The 18,076-nt window shown below is 46.5% G+C and overlaps 1 protein-coding gene across 1 annotated transcript; it reads right to left on the reverse strand.

Moving 5' to 3' along the window:
• Window positions 1-932: 932 nt before the first annotated feature.
• AVPR1A (arginine vasopressin receptor 1A) lies at window positions 933-17,591 on the reverse strand. The gene is made up of 2 exons (XM_056847239.1): window positions 16,580-17,591; window positions 933-1,392 (listed from the first exon to the last, which is right to left on the reverse strand). The coding sequence occupies exons 1-2, from the start codon at window positions 17,589-17,591 to the stop codon at window positions 1,106-1,108; spliced, it is 1,299 nt and encodes a 432-aa protein (XP_056703217.1). The 3' UTR covers window positions 933-1,105.
• Window positions 17,592-18,076: the final 485 nt, after the last annotated feature.

The following is an 18,076-nucleotide window of genomic DNA, read 5'->3' on the forward strand; positions in this document are numbered from 1 at the left end:
TCTGAAACAGATTGAAATCTCCAAACTCCCAAATATGTCAGCAGCTAGAAAAACAAATTCACCAGCAGCTGTCCTTCAACTGAAGTACAGCTAGTATGGTGTAATCGTTAGAGTACCAAACTAGGATCTGGGAGGCCCTGGTTCAAATTCCTACTCTGCCATGGGAGCTCACTAAATGACCTTGGGCAATAGGGTTGCCAGGTTCCTCTTTGCCACCAGCGGGAGGTTTTTGGGGTGGAGCCTGAGAAGGCGGGGTTTGGGGAGGGGAGGGACTTCAATGCCATAGAGTCCAATTGCCAAAGCAGCCATTTTCTCCAGGTGAACTCCAGATTATCTCTATTGGCTGGAGATCAATTGTAATAGCAAGAGATCTCCAGCTAGTACCTGGAGGCTGGCAACCCTATTGGGCAAGGATCACAATCTAACCTTACAGGGCCATTGTGAGGACAAAAGTAAAGGAGTACAAATATAAGCAGTTTTAGAACCTGTTTGGTGGGTGGGGAAGGATGGGTTATACATGAAGTAAATAAATAAGGAGGCTGAAGAAAAGAAATATCTTAGCATTCTTTTTTGGCTAAAGTGACAGTGGCCTTTGTCTGAGAACAATAACAGACAAAAAGTTAAAACTCAGTGATAACAACTCATCATAAGCACAGTCCTGATTTGAATGAGATGCTGGCTGAAGAAAAAGCGCTCAGTTGTAGGATTTTGCAGTAGCACAATGTCTTGTATAAACTGCATGTCACCCTTAATGATTTTATAGAAAATGTATACAGAGGTCCGAACCAACATTCTTACTGTGTTTATGTGGCATAACAGTTATGCTGAAAGCAAAGAAACTACATATAAACCATCTTATTTTAGAAAAAATATTACATGTATCACTTTTTTCACTGCACTGAATATACATTTATGTATCTTTTCTAGACTAATTTACAGCATTCATTTACATCAATGCAAAATTATCATACACACAAGTAATACACTTCCATTTTTCTGTTTATCTTGTTAGTTCATTTACTGTACGGTAACTGGTACCTGTGATCAGATAAAGTGCTAAAGTGCTGATCTGGCACTCAAGAACCATCAGTTTTGCATACATGGCTCAGGAAGAAATAGGGATGAACGTCATAGGCTTGGATGGATTTGGAGATTCTCTCCACATTTCCAAACTGTTTGTCGGACTTCTGTTATAGGTGAAAGAAGTCTGTCGCCTGCTGATGCTCTCAGAATCTTCTTTGTTCAGCGTTTGATTTAGTTTTCGACAGCATGGAAAGCTCTGAATGAAGTCTTGCAGAAGATGCCCACTAAAGAACATGTAGATCCACGGATTGCAACAACTGTTCAAGCTGGCTAAAAGGGCAGTGACTGTAACTACAATGTCCTCAGACTCTGTCAAGAAAAAGCAGTGCATTTCTTAGTAACAACATTCCATCTGCGATTAATCATTTATTCCTGATTCTGAATTTTAAAATTAAAATAAAGGACCAAGAAAGGGTTTTAAAACATTTAAAAACATTAAGTTTGTGTATGCAAATAATTAATAGTGTCATCCTAATCAGGGCTACACTATTTCTAGCCCAATGAATCCCTACTGCAATGGAAGCTTGCTGGGTGATCTTGGGCCGGTCACATAATCTCAACATAACCTACCTAACAGTGTTGTTGTGAGAATGAAATGGGGAAGAGGAGAACAATGTGAGCCACTTTAGGTCCCCATTAGGAAGAAATGTGGGGGTATAAATGAAGTGAAATAGAAATAAATAAAAACCAGACTTACAGTCAATAAATGTTCTATTTAAACCAATACATTGCAGATAATACACTAGGCTGTACATTTGGATATGCATAAAAGGTAAAGAGAATCTTCATCTGATTATAAAAAATGAAATGTTTTTATGGCTGAATAACATAAGATCTCCATTTAAACAAAGCACTTAAGCAGAGAATCCAGTGAACTGAGGACTAAAGTTGGCAGAAAAACAAATTCTTTAAACCACAGCGGAAAACCAAGTAGCTCTATTTTCAAAGGCACTCCCATCATGCATGGGAATATATATTTTTGGAATTCTGCCCTTAGGCAGTTCAAATTTTTAAATAGATTCACTCCAGTAATTCCTGTAATCTCTACTGGTAACTACTTATTGTTCAGGAAAACTAGAGGTTGATCATTACATGTACAGTTCCAATGAATGGTCACTTAATGGTACATATAATCAACATGTGCATATAATCCACTTTACAGATGTTTATTGATAGGCAAAAAGCATTAGTTAGGGGCATACAGTTCTATAATGTGTTGTTCAGTTGTGTAAAAAGATATGGCATGTTGAAAATTATCCCCCAACAGCATGGAGACTGCATTACAGGTACATTTAAATCTAAGGCAACAGTATAGAACTTGCTGAGGTACAAGCACATGACAAGACGGCACATGACACTAGAGTCATGAGACAACAAATGGAGGTCCCAGAGTTTTGGCCTAACCAGCTGGCTTGTGGAACATATACAGATGACTGGAAGACTGACTGGTAGGGGTGACCTGGTCAGAGATAAAGAGAGCAAAGGAGAGCTCTGGCAGCTCCTGAATCTGCAGGCTGGGGAAGGACCACAATTTGCCACAGTACCAGAAGAATTAGCCAAATAGCAGGATGCTGCTTTCTTTGTGATGGAGTTGGGGGGAGAGGGATGAAGCCCATATAAGAGTGGGTCTGAGTCCCATCCCTCCCCTCCTCTTTTTGACCATCAGTGGAGACTCTGTCCCAGTGGACATTGTCCCAGGTTAGCTGAACTTTAAGCGATTGTGATTTCAGGTAATGCTAGCCTGGCCAGGCTTGTGTAACTGGAGGCATGAGAAGAGGGGGATAGGTTGCCAACTTTTCCTTGTTTCCTTTGAATGCTAACCAAGATCCTTGAAGGGCAGCTCAGTCGGAGCTACCAAGACATTGACTTGGCAAGGCTGCCTACAACAGGCACTCCTCACAAGAATGGGGAGGGGGGACAGTTCCATGTGTCAATCTTAATTCTAAGTGGAGTTTTGTTGGATGATATGACGAATTACTCTTCAGTCTACCAGGGGAACTAAGTGGGGCTCACCTGCCGGTGGCTAGCATTAATCACTATGTACCATTCTGTAATCATTAACTCTTCCATTTCCAGGGAAGCCAGGCAGGAATTCCCCAACTGTGGATGGCTGGTTATGTCAAGGGCCTGTGAAACCATTTATCCTTTCAGGTTTGGCTAAGTGGGAGTCCTCTACAGATGAGTGTACCAAGGCCCAATTTAGGACACCAGGCCAGCCACAGAGAGATATAGGTGGATGACCCATTTGGTGGCCATTCTGGCTTCTGGCACGGGGCCTGGCTGGATTTCCTGTTGGTTTAGCTGCTGGCATCCAACGGCACATGGTTCAACTCAGGAAAGCACCGTGAGGAATCAATTTGGAAGATGAAGGGTGTCAAGAGGGTATCCATCTTGAAGGAATTTTCCAGCCTGATCCAGTTTCTGCCTCTCACAGGTACAGAGTGCACTCTCCTATAGCAGTCTCTCTCAGGCACATGTTCCCAGGTAGACTTAATGGGAGCATGCATTTCAGCTGAGAATTTCACTTGGGGGTGGGGCAGTTCGCTCATTCCCTGGAAGCTTCCATGAAGACAGCCCTATGATTGGTTAAGGGGCCAGGTTAGGGCCAGCTTTTTCCATTAGAGGAGCTAGCGAGAAAAATAGTCTTTCTTGCCATTTCCTGCTTCCCCCTCCTTTGTGCCAGAAAGACACCTGCATTAAGCTCTGGAAAATTTACGCCTCAAGAACCAACTAAGCTGTGTTAGGACTTCAGTAAGTGGTCAGCAAGTTCACTTTGTTGTTTTTCTATCCATCCTGTCATCATCCAACTGCACGCCTTACTTTAATATCTTTTTCTAATTTTCTCTAATAAATCTCTTTTTAGCTTTTTATGGTGTGACTTTACTAAATCCAGGTGAGCTTGGTTATGTTATCACCTCACAGCTGGCCTGCCATGATAAAGGGGTAACCCTCAGACCAGATGCCTGGGGCCTCGGGGCCTTCATGGACCAGGGACAGGAACCCCTTGAGAGCTGCCACTGTCCTTGACCCATATACCTCACGGCTTGGGGACTGGATGTTGCACACCTCCCTCAAGCACTAAAGAAGGCTTTGCAAGGAGGAGCATGAGCCATGTGTACATGATGGCTCAGTGCTCAGAGCCAGAGTGGCCTCATCTTTTGGATGCGGGATGCACAAAGCAAAGATCATGGCAGATGCACTTGTCAGAGGCATAGACAGACTGCAGTGCAGCCATGCTGGATTTGGGCCTGGTGTGGCCACCATACTGATTTGGCTGGCAGTGTCCTGTCATAGAGCTTGTCAGAAGTGCTGGAAGAGGCAGGAAGTACCTGCTGGGTTCACCCAGATGGGGGAGCCTGGTACGGTTGTCTTGCTAATTGGGCTGGCAGGGCCTTTCATGGGTGTGGGCCATGATGCTTTTAGGGGGATCTGCGGCATGGCCTTCAATGGGGGCTGGTGGGGTAGGAGTTGACCAAACAGCAAGCTGGTCCCCCTTGGGGTAGCAGTGTGGGTCAAATTGCTTGAATGGTACACAGTAAAACTTAGGTGATCACCTTGGGGATCATTTCAATGGTGAAGGGTTAATCCACAGAGCAGGCCTGGGGCCTTGGAGTTTTCATGGACCTGGAACAGGAAGCCCTTGAGTGGTGTTATTATCCTTGACCCATAGACCATGCAGCTAGGGTGATAGGAAGTGGCACACCTCCCTCAAGCATCATGAAGGTTTGTCAAGGAGGAGCCTGAGCCATATGTATATGACAGCTCAAGACTCGGAACCAGGATGGTCTCACTCATAAATTCAGGGATGCACAAACAAAAGGAGGCCTGACTCTTCTGCATCCCACCAATCACTCGCACTACAAATGGGTTTGGAATGGGGTTTGGCCCACAGGTGTCCCCTTTGATCTATGTAAATAAATAATTGAATAAAGTTGGCCTATTTTATCTCCCAACTGAGGTGTGGGCTCTACTTTTTCTGCATCTGTTGGCAACGTAGGAAGGGGCATCTTTGAACCTGTCTGTGCTAAAAAAGAACCACTTCACTGCTGAATGATCTCACCTTGCTGCTCCTCTATGTACATGTAAAGAAATGCAAGAGATGGGGTGTCCTTTCCCTAAGCCTGCACAATAACAGTAGATCCTTCCAAATAACAGGAAAAAAATAGCAGTTCTGTAAGGATTTGAGATCCAGCTGATGGGGGCCCACGATCCGCCTGAAAGTTGCACTCTATGGGTCAAAGATCACTGCTTTAAACACTATGCTCAGCCTTCAACAAACTCACTGTTTGATTGATAATTTCATCCCACTATAAGATGAAGAACTGAATTCCACGCCAATGCCTGTAAAATAATCTCGCTCCTCTCAGGTATCATGTAATGTATGAGGCTTATTGCACCAACAATTTACAGCATATTATCATCGTGCTCGGTGTGTGTGTTTTAGATGCGCATTCTTCATTTCGGATCGCACCATGCCTGTTAAAACTGCTCCCAAGACAAGTTATCATATGGTCATATTGCAAGGAGGAGCGTGGGGGAGCACTGCGTCATGTCTACGTCGCTGATGCTTCCCCACCTCCCCGCCCCTTTTTTTCCACACGTGCAATATCATTGATCCGAAGGAGCACTGTATGCCATTAAGAATTGCCTCATTTGCACGGTAGGGAAACCCTAATCACAACCTATGCAGGCATTCCCCCCCCCCCAAAAAAAACCCCAAAATGAGCAGTTCCTGGCACAGTGCTAATCACAGAGCTGCCGTCTTTTCGGGCGTTGGTCGTTGGGACGAGCACATTAAAAAAAAATTTTTTGAGAGCAGGGAGGCACGCTCAACCCCGGAAGAGGGAGAAAGGGAGGAACAGGCGGGGAGAAACTTTGTGCTGGCAAGAGAGCCCTGACTTGTGTGTGTGTGTGGGCGCTCTCTCTATCCCTCAGTCTCTCTCCCTTCCTCCTCCTGCTGCTTCCCCCTCCCCAATCTGCCACTCGCAGATTTCGCTACTTTTCCAGCCCTCGCCCTCCTCTGCATTCCTTCCCCCTCAAGCACATGAACTGTTTACACAATCCACTTCAAAGACATTCCATATGAGGGAAATGTTTGATTGGGACCCTGCACAAATAAAAATGGTTGATCTAATGTTCCAATGTTCCCGTGTTCCTTTGTAAGACCACAAGCACTTGGGGGGGGGGGGATTAAGTAACAATAATGATTGGTGGATGCAAACGGGAGGGGAGGGGGAAGGTGAGATGGGAGGAGAAAGGCTTTTCATTGGGTGTTGCAAAAAGAGGGGAGGAGAACTGAATAGTGTATGTAACTGAACGCACCCCTTGGATTGCCGGTTTTGAAACGACATAACGAAATACATCGTGCTATAGGCGTTTTGGGGAAAAAACAGATGTCTGGTGCTTCCAAAGCATTTCCAAGCTGAAATGGGAGGTCTGAGGTGCGATCTAACCTGGATAACACGGTTTTTTAAATGTAGTATATACTTAGTGCGTTAGGCCCCTATATGTAACTGAGTAGGGGTGTCGCACTGCAAACGATGAACATAAAAGCTTTCTAAGAGCTTTGAAATTCTGAAGAAAATTAACACATATTTAAAATGCAAACATCAATATTGCAACTTTTCAATAGCTGCTAAAGAGGCCATTTATTTGAACACATCAGTCCATGTGTCATTCAAGATACTGAAGGACATTTTATAACAGATTATTTAGTCAGGATATCACCAGCTGCTCAGCTGTGACATTAACAGCACCAGCCAGAAACCAATTAATTGTGCCTGCCAGAAGAAAAGTTGAAGCCATAAGGAGACCTAAAATTGTAGCCATTAAGGCAGTTGAAATAAAGATATTTTATTTATTTACCACCTAAATCAAACTAGGCACCGTACAACAATAAATGTATCAGGAAATGTCGCCTAATACTTTATAATTGATGGATGTAATTATTTAAGACAGAATCACTACAGTTTGCCATATTTCTGTAAAGAACATAGATACTTTACAGTCAGATAATGACTAATCAAAGTCTGAGGTCCATGCTCCATAGTACAGCCTGTGCTTGCAAAAGATCCTTGGCTGAATCACGGGCACCTCCAATTAAAAGGGTACCAGAGAGCAAATGCTGAGAAAGACCTTGCTATATCCCTAGAGAACTGCTTAGAGTAACAGTAATGAGAAAGATGGACCAGTGGTTTCACTTGGTAAAAGACAATTTCACATATGGACTGAATCATGTCCACTCTTTAATATACCTAATATAACTAATCTGCTGCAATAATTTTCAGCCGTAACAATGAGAAACACTAGTATCTGACCATTACTCTAGGACAGGGGTCAGCAAACTGCGGCTCGAGAGCCGCATGCGGCTCTTTGGCCCCTTGAGTGCGGCTCTCCAAACTTGGTTCGGAGCCCCTGCTCTCACGCCCGCTCGAGCCGGCAGCCGGGCTGCAGAACCAGCGCGCCTGAGAGGGAGAGAGTGAGCGAGCGAGAGAGAGCAGGCGAGGGGGCATGCTGTCTCCCCCCCGCCACCATGGAGAATGGCCGGGTCCCCCTTTCCCTTGCCCTCAATGGTTGGGAGGCTAAAGCCTCCCCTCCCCTCTAGCCGCGCGATTGCTGGGCGGGCGGCTGGGCGGTTCCTGGCCCGGGCCCACCCGCCTATCAGCTGTTGGGCGGGGCAGGCTTCCTTTGGTGGCGCGTCCCCAGCAGCGGCGCTGGGCCATGGCGCCCCGTCTTCTGCGGTACCAACTCAGTTCCCCCGTCGTCTTCTGGGCCTGCGGGTCCCTGTAAGCCAGGAAGAGGCACACTTTGGCGCCAGCGCAGGGGCTTGTTTAGTGGATAGCGGGAAAGCCCCAGGGCACGGGGTGGGGCCCCCGACCCGGGACAAATGTAATGCTACAACTTGGGGTTGTCTGCTGAAGCTGGAGGGTGGGAGATTCAAAACTGATAAAAGGAAGTATTTCTTCACACAACGCGTGGTTAAATGGTGGGACTCCCTGCCCCAGGAGGTGGTGATGGCTGCCAACTTGGAGGGCTTTAAGAGGGGAGTGGACCTGTTCATGGAGGAGAGGGCTATCCATGGCTACTAATCAAAATGGGTACTAGTCATGATGCATGCCTATTCTCTCCAGGATCAGAGGAGCAGGCCTGTTATATCAGGTGCTATAAAATGCAGGCAGGACAATGATGCTGCAATGGTCTTGCTGGTGGGCTTCCTGGAGGCACCTGGTTGGCCACTGTGGGAACAGACTGCTGGACTTGAAGGGCCTTGGTCTGATCCAGCATGGCCTTTCTTATGTTCTCATGTGTTTACTGCGTCTGTGAATCTAGACATTTGCTCACATTGTTCACATTGTTTGCCAGTCATTGTCATGATTTAATTTTATGGATACCTTACTTACTTTTTTCCCTCCTCAGAGGCCATGTCTACTGGCTTTCTTAGCGGTAGACCTGGACTCCGAGAAGGGGGAAAAGTCCCCCTTCAGAGGCCAGGTCCACCAATTGGCTTCTATGGGCCTCCGGAAGCCAGGTCTACCGCCAAGAAAGCCAATGGGTAGACCTCGCCTCCCAATGGGACTCAGCCGGAGGCCAGGTCTACCAATAGGCTTTTATGGCGGTAGACCAGGCCTCCAGACGAGGACTCCGGACGGGGAGGGGGAAATGGCAGGGACTTACAATTTAATTTTTATCAATACCGTATATACTCGGGTATAAGCCGCCCCCCCAAATTTGAGGCCAGAAAAGGGAATTTCTTATTGACCCGCGTATAAGCCGAAGGTCAATAAGAAATTCCCTTTACTGGTAATGCTGCGCTCTAAAATGCCATTTTAGAGTGCAGGGACGATCTCGCCCCTGCCCCGGGTCGCCCTCCCGCCGCCCTCCCGGGCCCTCCAGACCCACCCCGACCCCAGTGCCATCCAAGGGGGGAGGGGGAAGAGCCCCTGAACCCCCTACTCACCCGGAGAGGCGGCGAATCAGCGCTCTAAAATGCAGGCCGCCATTTTAGAGCGGGAGGAAGAGGCCCGGAGGAGGCCCGCGGATCAGCTGGAGGCCCGCGGATCAGCTGTGGAACGGGAGGACCAGCCCGGGTGAGGTGGGGGTGGGGGGGAAGAAACCACTGCTGCCGCCGCACAGCAGAAGGTGCGGTGTGGTGGGGGTGGGCGGGGGGGAATCAGCTGGCTGGCAGGAGCGCGCTGGGGGGTGGGGAATCAGCTGGCCGGCGGGAGCGCGATTCAGACGGCTCTGAAGGAGAAACCGCCCAATTACCGTATTGACCCATGTATAAGCCGAGTTGGGATTTTTCAGCCTTTTTTTTGGGCTGAAAAACTCGGCTTATACATGGGTATATACGGTAAATAAGATCATTATTAAGTATGATATGAAGTTTTATTCAGTGTACCTATAGTTTAATTAAGACTTAAAGCTTTAATTAGTTTATTAAGTTAATAAACAGTGTACCTACCTATATAGTTTAAGTTTAAGAAATTTGGCTCTCAAAAGAAATCTCAATCGTTGTACTGTTGATATTTGGCTCTTTTGACTAATGAGTTTGCCGACCCCTGCTCTAGGATCTTGCTGCCTTGCTTCAGCCACCAGAGCACAACAAGGTAAGGATCTTGATATGCTTTTCTACTCGGGCAGGTCCCGGGGTGGGGTGGGGGGTGTAACTACACGATACGTTTAACATGTATTGTGTCACAGATGTGTAATCAGATTCATAGTTAGATGTGCACTGGGGGAACTCAACCTTAAACAGTGCTCATTTGCTTAATGCTATGAATGGGGAGAAGAAGCTTCTGGTTTCCCTCCAGCCCAGTTTTGCCCCTTTTCTCTGGCTCCAAGTGCACTTGCCCCCTGCCATTTCTGCTGACAAAAATCAAGCGGAAAGGAAGCTGGAAGCTCATTCTCCCCCTCATCAGCACTCTGTCACACTGCCAAGCAAATGAGCACTATTTAAGGTGAGTTCCCCTGATGTACATCAACTGCAAGTCGGGTTGTGCACCTGTGACCTGACACATGTCAGGCATATTGTGTAGTTTGGCCCTTGGCTACTTAGGCACAGGAAAGCGAAGAGTTTAGCTTCCTTTGATGTATGCTCTGTTTAAAGCTAGAAATCTCATCCCAGTCCACCAGCTTCTACTAAATCCTAGAAAACAAGGAAAATGTCTCTCAGTACCAATTCCCAGCAAACAAATATTTACTGCCTCTAATACAGGGACACTGTCTCCCATCTACTTGAAATATGGCAAGGGATGAAATTCCTTGGGGAAGAGGCACAGTCCCTAAAACTTTCCTCCCAAATTGGATGACATTTTTTTAAATTGGAAAGGGAAACAAATAAAGAGTAGGGAAATCAAAATTGGTGTAATAAGTATAATTTCAAATTAAATACAAAATGTTTTTTTTAATGATCAAAACAAATTTTATATGCACATCCCTGTTTATTTGTGTTAACAAAATTTTCATATTGGCTTTGATCCACTTTATATTTTCCACTAAAGTATGATCTTTCCTACTGCCTTCCCCCTCCTGACACAGCTGGCTGATCTCCCCAAAATGATGATCCTGAAGGACAACGGACCCTCAGAAAGAGCATGAACGGCAAATATGGGTGTGCAGAGGGAGGGGAGAATCAGCAGAAACCCCCCCTTCTGATAGCAGAAAATTTAGTCTAGATCTTCTCCACTGGCTTTAATGGTTTATTAAAATATTTCTATTCCACAGCAAAGATAGTAAGGATTTACTGCTCTCACTCTCATTCTCTCTTTGTCCCTCAACAATATTGAGTAAAGGAAAATGAAAACATTTTTGCATCTTTGAACCTTGGTGGCAAACTATTTTAATTGAATTATTCTTTTTATAAATTAATTAAATCAATCATGACCAGTTACTTCATACATCTGGTGGTGATTCAGTACTTGCAGGGCTGACTGGACCTAACACCTCAGCATTAATGGCAACAGGATTGATCTGCATGGAAATCTTCAGGAGAGACTGAGAATAAAATTGGCAGCGTAGTAAAACTCTTATACAAGTTCTTGGTGGAAGGTAGTTGACTTGTGGAATTATCTGCTACAACATGGTGATGGTTACTGGATGGTCACTTAGATGGATTTAAAAGTGGGGTGGACACATTTATCAGGTAAGTCTATGAAAGTTATATGAGCCCTGTGGCACAGAGTGGTAAGCTGTAGTACTGCAGTCAAAAACCTCTGCTCACAACCTGAGTTTGATCCTGATGGAATTGGTTTCAGGTAGCCGGCTCAAGGTTGACTCAGCCTTCCATCCTTCCGAGGTCAGTAAAATGAGTACCCAGCTCACTAGGGGTAAAGGGAAGATGACTGGGGAAGGCACTGGCAAACCACCCCGTAAACAAAGTCTCCCTAGTAAACATCAGGATGTGATGTCACCCCATGGGTCAGGAATGACCTGGTGCTTGCACAGGGGACCTTTACCTTTACTATGAACGTTGAAGAGAGCCAGTGTGATACACTGGTTAAGAGCAGCACATTCTAATCTGGAGAACCAGGTTCGATTCCCCACTCCTCCACATGAAGCCTGCTGGGTGACCTTGGAGCAGTCACAGTTCTCTCAGAACTCTCTCAGCCCATGCAAAGGCAGGCAATGGCAAACCACCTCTGAACATCTATTGCCTTGAAAACTCTAAGGGGGTCAAAATAAATCAGCTGTGACTTGACCACACACTATGAAAGTTGACTGGGACTTCCAGGTTCAGAGGCGGAAGTCAGATGCTTGGGAGAAGTTAGCCAGTGAGTTCTGCTGTCTGTGGATCCTGTTTGTGGGCTTCCCTGTGGCATCTCTCTAACCACAGTTGAAAACAGGATGCAGGATTAGCTGGACCATTGGCCTGATCTAAAATGACTACTCTTCTTATGTTTTTATGCTATTCTCTAAATCAGCAATTATGTAAAGGGTGTGTGGATATACTGGAAAGCTGGTGTGGTAACAGGCCAAATGTTTATAAAAGGTGAGCCAGTCCCAGTCACAACACGCCTCTCTCTCATACAGTCCTGTGCTCTGAAACAGCTTTACAAAATGCCATAAACCTAAACCTGATAGTGTTGATGGCTACTACTGATGTAGTGAGGCAACTCTCCTGGCTTCACCAGCATGACAGTTGATGCTCAGCACCAGTTCTGCCCCACAAATAGCAATGTTGTATTAACACTACATTTGTACCCCAATCTCAACACTTGTTCTGCAGCAGACTCAATTTTTTTAAAGGCTCTTAAAAACCCTGTTGGTATAGTGCAGGGGTGGGGAACCTTTTTTCTGCCAAGGGCCATTTGGATATTTATCACATCATTCGGGGGCCATACAAAATTATCAACTTAAAAATTAGCCTGCTATATTTGGTCAGACATTTAGCCAAGAGGCACGACCGGAGACAGCTCCGAGTGCCTGCCACATAGAGCGACTCGCTTTTGAGCTCTGCTGTCCCCAGGTGGGCCCAAGAGATTCAGGCAGGGAAGCATCCTTCTGAGCTAGAGATCTGCCAGGACCCATGAAGGGCCAGACCAAATGATTTCTAGGGCCTTATACGGCCCCCGGGCCTGACGTTCCCCACCCCTGGTATAGTGTATACTCTTATACCTCTTAATCCAGACAGATATTTGTTATAACACAGTATAACTAAAGCAGAGGTCAGTTTACAATCTTACAGTGCATTCCTAAGGAGAGTTATTCCAGTCTAAACCCACTGAAATGAATGGGTTTAGACTGGAGTAACTCTCTTTAGGAATGCACTGTTATGCTACTTTATATTCTGGATTACTTTCTGTATAGTTGACCATACACTTAGATCACTGTTTCCCTGCAATGCGATTTCTTGGTTTCTGTTATGACATTAATTTTATGCAATGCCGCTCTTTTGTGTATGATGTGGCTTTAACAGCAGTTCAATACTAGGATGGCATTTCGTTTCTTAATGGACCCACAAAGAACTAATAACTGCAGTATATTTATGACTCCTGTCAGTCATTAAGACCAGTGAAGAAGACCTGCTTAAGCATGCACAAAGTTAGAGAGGAAAGGATCTGGTGCCGTGTCTTTTCCATGGTGGAGCCCCTCATTTGAGCTCATTGATAAAATTACATTGATAAAATTACACTCAGAAAAAAATGAAAACCTTTTCAGTTCTTCTATAGTTTTAATGTGTACTATTTTTAATTTTGAAGTGTACACAGACAAGCAGGAAAGAAAGAAAGAAAGAAAGAAAGAAAGAAAGAAAGAAAGAAAGAAAGAAAGAAAGAAAGAAAGAAAGAAAGAAAGAAAGAAAGAAAGAAAGAAAGAAAGAATAATTAAGCATAAGGCAAGACTGAAATATGAATCTATTCAGACAACCAACTGGATATACTGGGGGGGGGGGGATAATGGCAGCTGGTCAGACCCCAGTCTTCTCGGGTATTCTTGATTCTGTGTGCTAAAATCAATGGGAAGTTTTGTCTCAATGCCACTTTTCTTGGTCCACTTGAAGTCTCTTATGCAAGCCTCCCTAGCATTCCTGTTAATAAAGCATACTAGCCATTCTCTTCATGCTGTCGCTTCACAGTTCTTTCTTGCCTGAGCTGCCTCTTTTTCCTGCCTCCTTTATCTTCTTCAAGTTGTCTTCATTGCTCCTTCCCATAGGTTTTTCTTTCCTAGTGCACTGTATGTCTAAACTGAGAAAAGTTCTTTTTTTGCCTCATTGTATCTAGCATCTTAGCTTCTCTACCACCTTCTTCATTCCAGTCCTCAGATAACCCTGTTAGACTCCCCCTACTCTTGTTCCTGATGTACATTAAATTTAAAGGCAAAGGTGAGCCCCTATGCAAGCACCAGGTCATTACTGGCGCATGGGATGATGTCCCATCAGACGTTTACTAGGCAGACTGTGTTTATGGGATAGTTTGCCACTGCCTTCCCCAGTCATCTACAATTTACCCCCAGCAAGCTGGGTACTCATTTTACCGACCTCAGAAGGATGGAAGGCTGAGTCAATCTTGATCCGGCTACCTGAAACCAATTCCATCAGGATCAAACTCAGGTTGTGAGCAGAGGTTTTTGACTGCAGTACTACAGCTTACCACTCTGTGCCACAGGGCTCCTCTTTAAATTTAAACTCCACTAAATTTACATCTTTCTCTTGCCTACCAGAAGTTGGCCTGAAGTCTAATGGGTTTGTTCCTTGAGTAGGTGGATGTGCTTCACTGCCACATACTATAAATGTCACACCACCACATTATAATTTTTAATCTCCTTTTTACATGTTCTTAATTTGGTTTTCCTAGTGGTTCATTCCTTTAGCCTCTTAATGTTAAGCCACACATCAGTTAATTTCTCTGTTGTTCCATTTGAATTTTATTTTATGGTCTTTTTCTTTTATAAGTGGTTTTCATGACATCTTTTTTCCTGGAAGCTATTTCTTGTTTATTCCATTTTGATATACACTGCCACTGTGTAAATGTTGTCTTAAGTGTGTTGACAGATAATTAGGCTATAAACAAGCTTGGGCCCATGAGAGATTGTGGGTGGACAATTTAGAAGTTCCCTCTCTTCCCCCGGAAGTCTTTTCCTCCAGAATTCTCTAAGCTCTCAAGGGCTTGAGCTTGATTTTTTGCTTTCAAAGCAGAGGCCAACTAATTACTATGAAAAATGGTAGTTGTCAAGATAAAGATAAAACAAATAAATAAGAACACACCTTATTATCATCCTAAATTTGTTTTACACAGTGATTGTGATTTTAAAAGGGTAAAGCTCCATTTTAGGAGCCAGCCACACCTGTAAAAGTGGCTATTGAATATGTGTGACCACAGCATTTTTTAGTCTATTTAATTCTACCAACCCAGAGCATATTTAAGAGTCAGTCGCCAAATATATTATAGCTCAAACAACCTTAACTAGAACAGTGCTTTTAAAAAATGAGAAAAACTTGTTGTCATTTAAGTTTAGATATAGGATGTATATTTTTAAGCTACAGGGCAGCTTTTCTTTTCTTCCTAAAAACCAGAATTTTCTTTTTACTAAAATGTGACTTCAGTTGACTCTGCTTCAACTCTTTTGAAAATGTGACAGTATAATTAGACTCAGAGGCCAATTATGCATTGGAGGTTTTGCCTTGGGTTTGCCGCTCTCTAGATGCACATTTTTCCCATCCAAATTCTCCAAAATCAGCAATAAGCCCCCATGCAGAGTTTTGAGAATTCGGCTGGGGGAAATGTGCATCTAGAAAACAGCAAATCCAAGGCAAAACCTCCCATGCATAAATGGCCTATGATTCTTACTAGATTTTTGGGGTTGAATACAAAAAGCACTAATCAAGAGCAACAGAGACTGAAGATTCTTTATTAAAATATCAGCCGACTGAAACACCTCTTTGGGTTATAACTGGTAGCGAGCTGCTGTCTGAAGAGGCACACTTAGAGAAAGAGGCTTTTGGTGACTTCTAGCTCTATGGAGATCTGTGCACCTACTATATTACTTGAGTGGAATATTATTTTTATTAACTTCAGTTAAACATCACAACCTTTGTGGGGGGGGGGGTTGCCCCAAGTGCTCACAGCTAAAACATAAGGATACTTACACAAGCGACATTCTTTAGAGCAACCAGCGAATGCTATTCACAATTAGAGAGAAAGGGGTAGACTCTTCTTACTTTTCAATGTTCCATTATACTTATATTACCACCACGCGTTGACAGTTATTCCCACAGAGGAAAAGGTTTAATTTATTGTCAATATAGAACAAAATAAAACTAGTCTAATGGCACCTTAGAAACTAACCAAATTTATTCCAGCAGAAGCGTTCATGAGTGTATAGAATAAACTTTTCATCAGAATGATGTGTTTGTCACCCAAGTGCCATCCAGCAAAACAAAACAACCCACAAAATATTCTGTTCATGCACAGCAATTCTTCTAAGAACCTCGAAAGCTCCACATCCTTGTAATGACTTTTCATTTGGAAATAACACCACAAGCCAGTATGTGTTTATTCTTAGCTGAGCCCAACTAAACTAATGTGAGACTTGTAAGTTATTGCATTTAGATGCCAAAGCCGCAATTCCAACCATACCAATTTAGATACCATTTTATCCAGAGGGGGGTATGATCCTAAATACGCTGCTTGAAATGAAGGTGGTGTAATCTTATGCACATTTATTTGGGAATAAATAAATTTCTCTGAAAGGTTTTTAGGACCTGGCCACATGTCGCTTAATAAATTGTTTTGATTATGAATGTGAAGGTTTGGAATGCGCAGGATCCCAAACTTTCTGCCAGGACGCTGATTTTTGGGAAACCGAGTTGACCCTCTCCTACTGTTTGAAGAAGGCAACAGAAGGTTGCAGACAAGAGCTACCCATCCCCTTCCATTTTGAGTTAGTAGGGTTAGTTTTGGTCGGGGAGGCAAACCCGGGGTCACTCGGGCACGCTCACGGAGGCGCAAAAGGCGCCGGAGCTGGGAGAGAGCCGCGAGCGCAAACCGCCCCGCCTACCTACCGATCCAGAAGGAGGGCCAGCGCCGGTCCCAGACGGACCACATCTGGACGGTGAAGAAAGGCGCCCAGCAGACGACGTACGCCGAGACGATCACGAAGGTCATCTTGACGGTGCGGATCTTGGCGCGGGAGATGCTCTTGACGCTGCTGACACAGGGCGCGCGGAGCAGCCCCTGGCGGGGGGCGCCCCCTCGGGCCGGGGCCGCCTCGGGCCTCCGCCGCCGCCGGGTCTTGTCGCGCACGTTGCTCCAGATGCGGTGGCAGATGAAGCCGTAGCAGGTGGCCAGGACGAGGACGGGCGCCACGAAGATGCCGCCGGTGACCCAGGTGACGTAGGCGCGGGCCCCCCAGGGCTGCACGAAGTGGGCCCAGCAGTCGTACACCTGCGAGCCGCTCTCCACCTCGCTCAGCGAGAAGATGAAGTACTGCGGCAGGCTGAGCAGGAGGCTGAGCGCCCAGGCGGCCGCGATCATGCCGCGCGAGCGCCGCGCCGGCCGCTGCAGGGTCTTGAGCGGGTGGCACACGGCGATGTAGCGGTCGGCCGTCATCGCCACCAGCAGGTAGGCCGAGGCGAACATGCCGAAGACCTGCAGGTGCTTCACCACGCGGCACAGCCCGTCGGGCCCGCGGAAGCGGTACGTCACGTCCCAGCACAGCTGCGGCAGCACCTGGAAGAAGGCCACCGCCAGGTCGGCCAGGCTGAGGTGGCGGATGAAGAGGTGCATGCGCGGCGCCTTGTGGCGGGGCGTGCGCCGCAGCGCCAGCAGCACCAGCCCGTTGCCCAGCACGGCCAGGGCGAAGGTCAGCGCCAGCACCGCCACCTCCAGCTTGGCCAGCTCCTCGTCCCGCCCGTCCAGGGGCGCGCTCCCGTTGGCGCCGCGCCCCGCCCGCCCCGCCTCCGGCGTGGGGGCCTCGCCGCCGCCGCCCGCCTCCCCCGGCCGCCCCCGGCTCCGGTTCCAAGCCGACGGCGGGGCCGCCCACGGGGCGCCGCCGGGACCGTCGCCGAAGCGCATGGCCACGCTGCTCTCCTCGGCGCCCTTTCGCCGCGCTCCCGCCGTGCCGGAGCGCGACTCTTGTTTTGTTTGGTCTACTTCGGGGGCAGCCAGGGGGGGGGGGAAGGAAGGGAGGGCTTCGTCCCCGCCCTGCCCGCCTTCTGCCCTGAAGCTTCGCGTCTTTGCTCTTGCTCCAGCTGGCCTCACGCGACTTTCCCGCCTTCCCGCTCCCTGCCTCCCGCGCGCCGACCCTCGCTGCGGGACTCCCGCGCGCTTCTACTTATTGCTTCACGCTCTCCTGCAACTAGCTCGAGCCCCGCCCCTTCGCTCTCTCTGGCCGTTTATACACGGGAGGTTTTGCCTTGGATTTGTTGCTATCTAGATGCACATTCCCCCCACCCCCATCCAAATCCTCAAAACTCAAAAATAAGCCCCCGTGCAGAGTTTTTGAGAATGCAGATGGGAAAAATTTGCATCTACACAGCAGCAAGGCAAAACCTCCCGTG

Source organism: Euleptes europaea, chromosome 3 (assembly GCF_029931775.1).
Source record: "Euleptes europaea isolate rEulEur1 chromosome 3, rEulEur1.hap1, whole genome shotgun sequence".
Taxonomy (NCBI): domain Eukaryota; kingdom Metazoa; phylum Chordata; class Lepidosauria; order Squamata; family Sphaerodactylidae; genus Euleptes; species Euleptes europaea.